Source organism: Chiloscyllium plagiosum, unplaced genomic scaffold, assembly GCF_004010195.1.
Source record: "Chiloscyllium plagiosum isolate BGI_BamShark_2017 unplaced genomic scaffold, ASM401019v2 scaf_4178, whole genome shotgun sequence".
NCBI classification, from domain to species: Eukaryota; Metazoa; Chordata; class Chondrichthyes; order Orectolobiformes; family Hemiscylliidae; genus Chiloscyllium; species Chiloscyllium plagiosum.
In genome coordinates, this window is record NW_025194967.1 from 2,928 (window position 1) to 4,274 (window position 1,347).

Sequence of the window (1,347 nt, forward strand, 5' to 3'; positions counted from 1 at the left end):
GCTCTCTCTCTCGTGATCTCTCGCGCGCTCTCTCTCTCGTGATCTCTCGCGCGCTCTCTCTCTCGTGATCTCTCGCGCGCTCTCTCTCTCGTGATCTCTCGCGCGCTCTCTCTCTCGTGATCTCTCGCGCGCTCTCTCTCTCGTGATCTCTCGCGCGCTCTCTCTCTCGTGATCTCTCGCGCGCTCTCTCTCTCGTGATCTCTCGCGCGCTCTCTCTCTCGTGATCTCTCGCGCGCTCTCTCTCTCGTGATCTCTCGCGCGCTCTCTCTCTCGTGATCTCTCGCGCGCTCTCTCTCTCGTGATCTCTCGCGCGCTCTCTCTCTCGTGATCTCTCGCGCGCTCTCTCTCTCGTGATCTCTCGCGCGCTCTCTCTCTCGTGATCTCTCGCGCGCTCTCTCTCTCGTGATCTCTCGCGCGCTCTCTCTCTCGTGATCTCTCGCGCGCTCTCTCTCTCGTGATCTCTCGCGCGCTCTCTCTCTCGTGATCTCTCGCGCGCTCTCTCTCTCGTGATCTCTCGCGCGTGCTCTTTCTCTCTCGTGATCTCTCTCGCTCGCTCTCGTGATCTCGCGCGCTCTCGTGATCTCGCGCGCTCTCGTGATCTCGCGCGCTCTCGTGATCTCGCGTGCTCTCGTGATCTCGCGCGCTCTCGTGATCTCGCGCGCTCTCGTGATCTCTCCCGATCTCTCGCGCACGCGCGCTCTCTCACTCTCTCGCTCGCTCGCTCTCGTGATCTCTCTCGCTCGCTCTCGTGATCGCTCGCGTGATCTCTCTTCTCTCGCTCGCTCTCGTGATCGCTCGCGTGATCTCTCTCGCTCGCTCTCGTGATCTCGCGCGCTCTCGTGATCTCGCGCGCTCTCGTGATCTCGCGCTCTCGTGATCTCGCGCGCTCTCGTGATCTCGCGATCTCTCTCGCGCTCTCTCGTGATCTCTCTCGTGATCTCTCACGCGCTCTCTCTCGCGATCTCTCGCGCGCTCTCTCGCGCGCTCTCTCTCTCGCTCGCTCTCTCTCGCGCTCTCTCTCTCGCGCGCGCTCTCTCTCGCGCTCTCTCTCGCGCGCGCTCTCTCTCGCGCTCTCTCTCGCTCCCGCTCTCTCGCGCTCTCTCTCGCGCTCTCGCGCTCTCTCGCTCTCTCTCTCGCTCGCTCTCTCTCGCGCTCTCGCGCGTGCTCTCTATTGCTCTCGCGCGTGCTCTCTATCGCTCTCGTCTGCGCTCTCTATCGCTTTCGTCTGCGCTCTCTATCGCTTTCGTCTGCGCTCTCTATCGCTCTCGTCTGCGCTCTCTATCGCTCTCGTCTGCGTTCTCTATCGCTTTCGTCTGCGCTCTCTATCGCTCTCGTCTGCGCTCTCTA

The 1,347-nt window shown here is 62.2% G+C and overlaps 1 protein-coding gene across 1 annotated transcript; it reads right to left on the minus strand.

Annotated features, from left to right (window-relative positions):
- Positions 1-220: 220 nt before the first annotated feature.
- On the minus strand, positions 221-888 carry LOC122545818 (U1 small nuclear ribonucleoprotein 70 kDa-like; the record flags this gene model as incomplete). Its single annotated transcript, XM_043684723.1, has 2 exons — positions 221-253; positions 741-888. Coding segments are annotated over 2 exons (181 nt in total), but the record flags the coding sequence as incomplete, so codon positions are not given.
- Between the last annotated feature and the right edge of the window lie 459 nt (positions 889-1,347).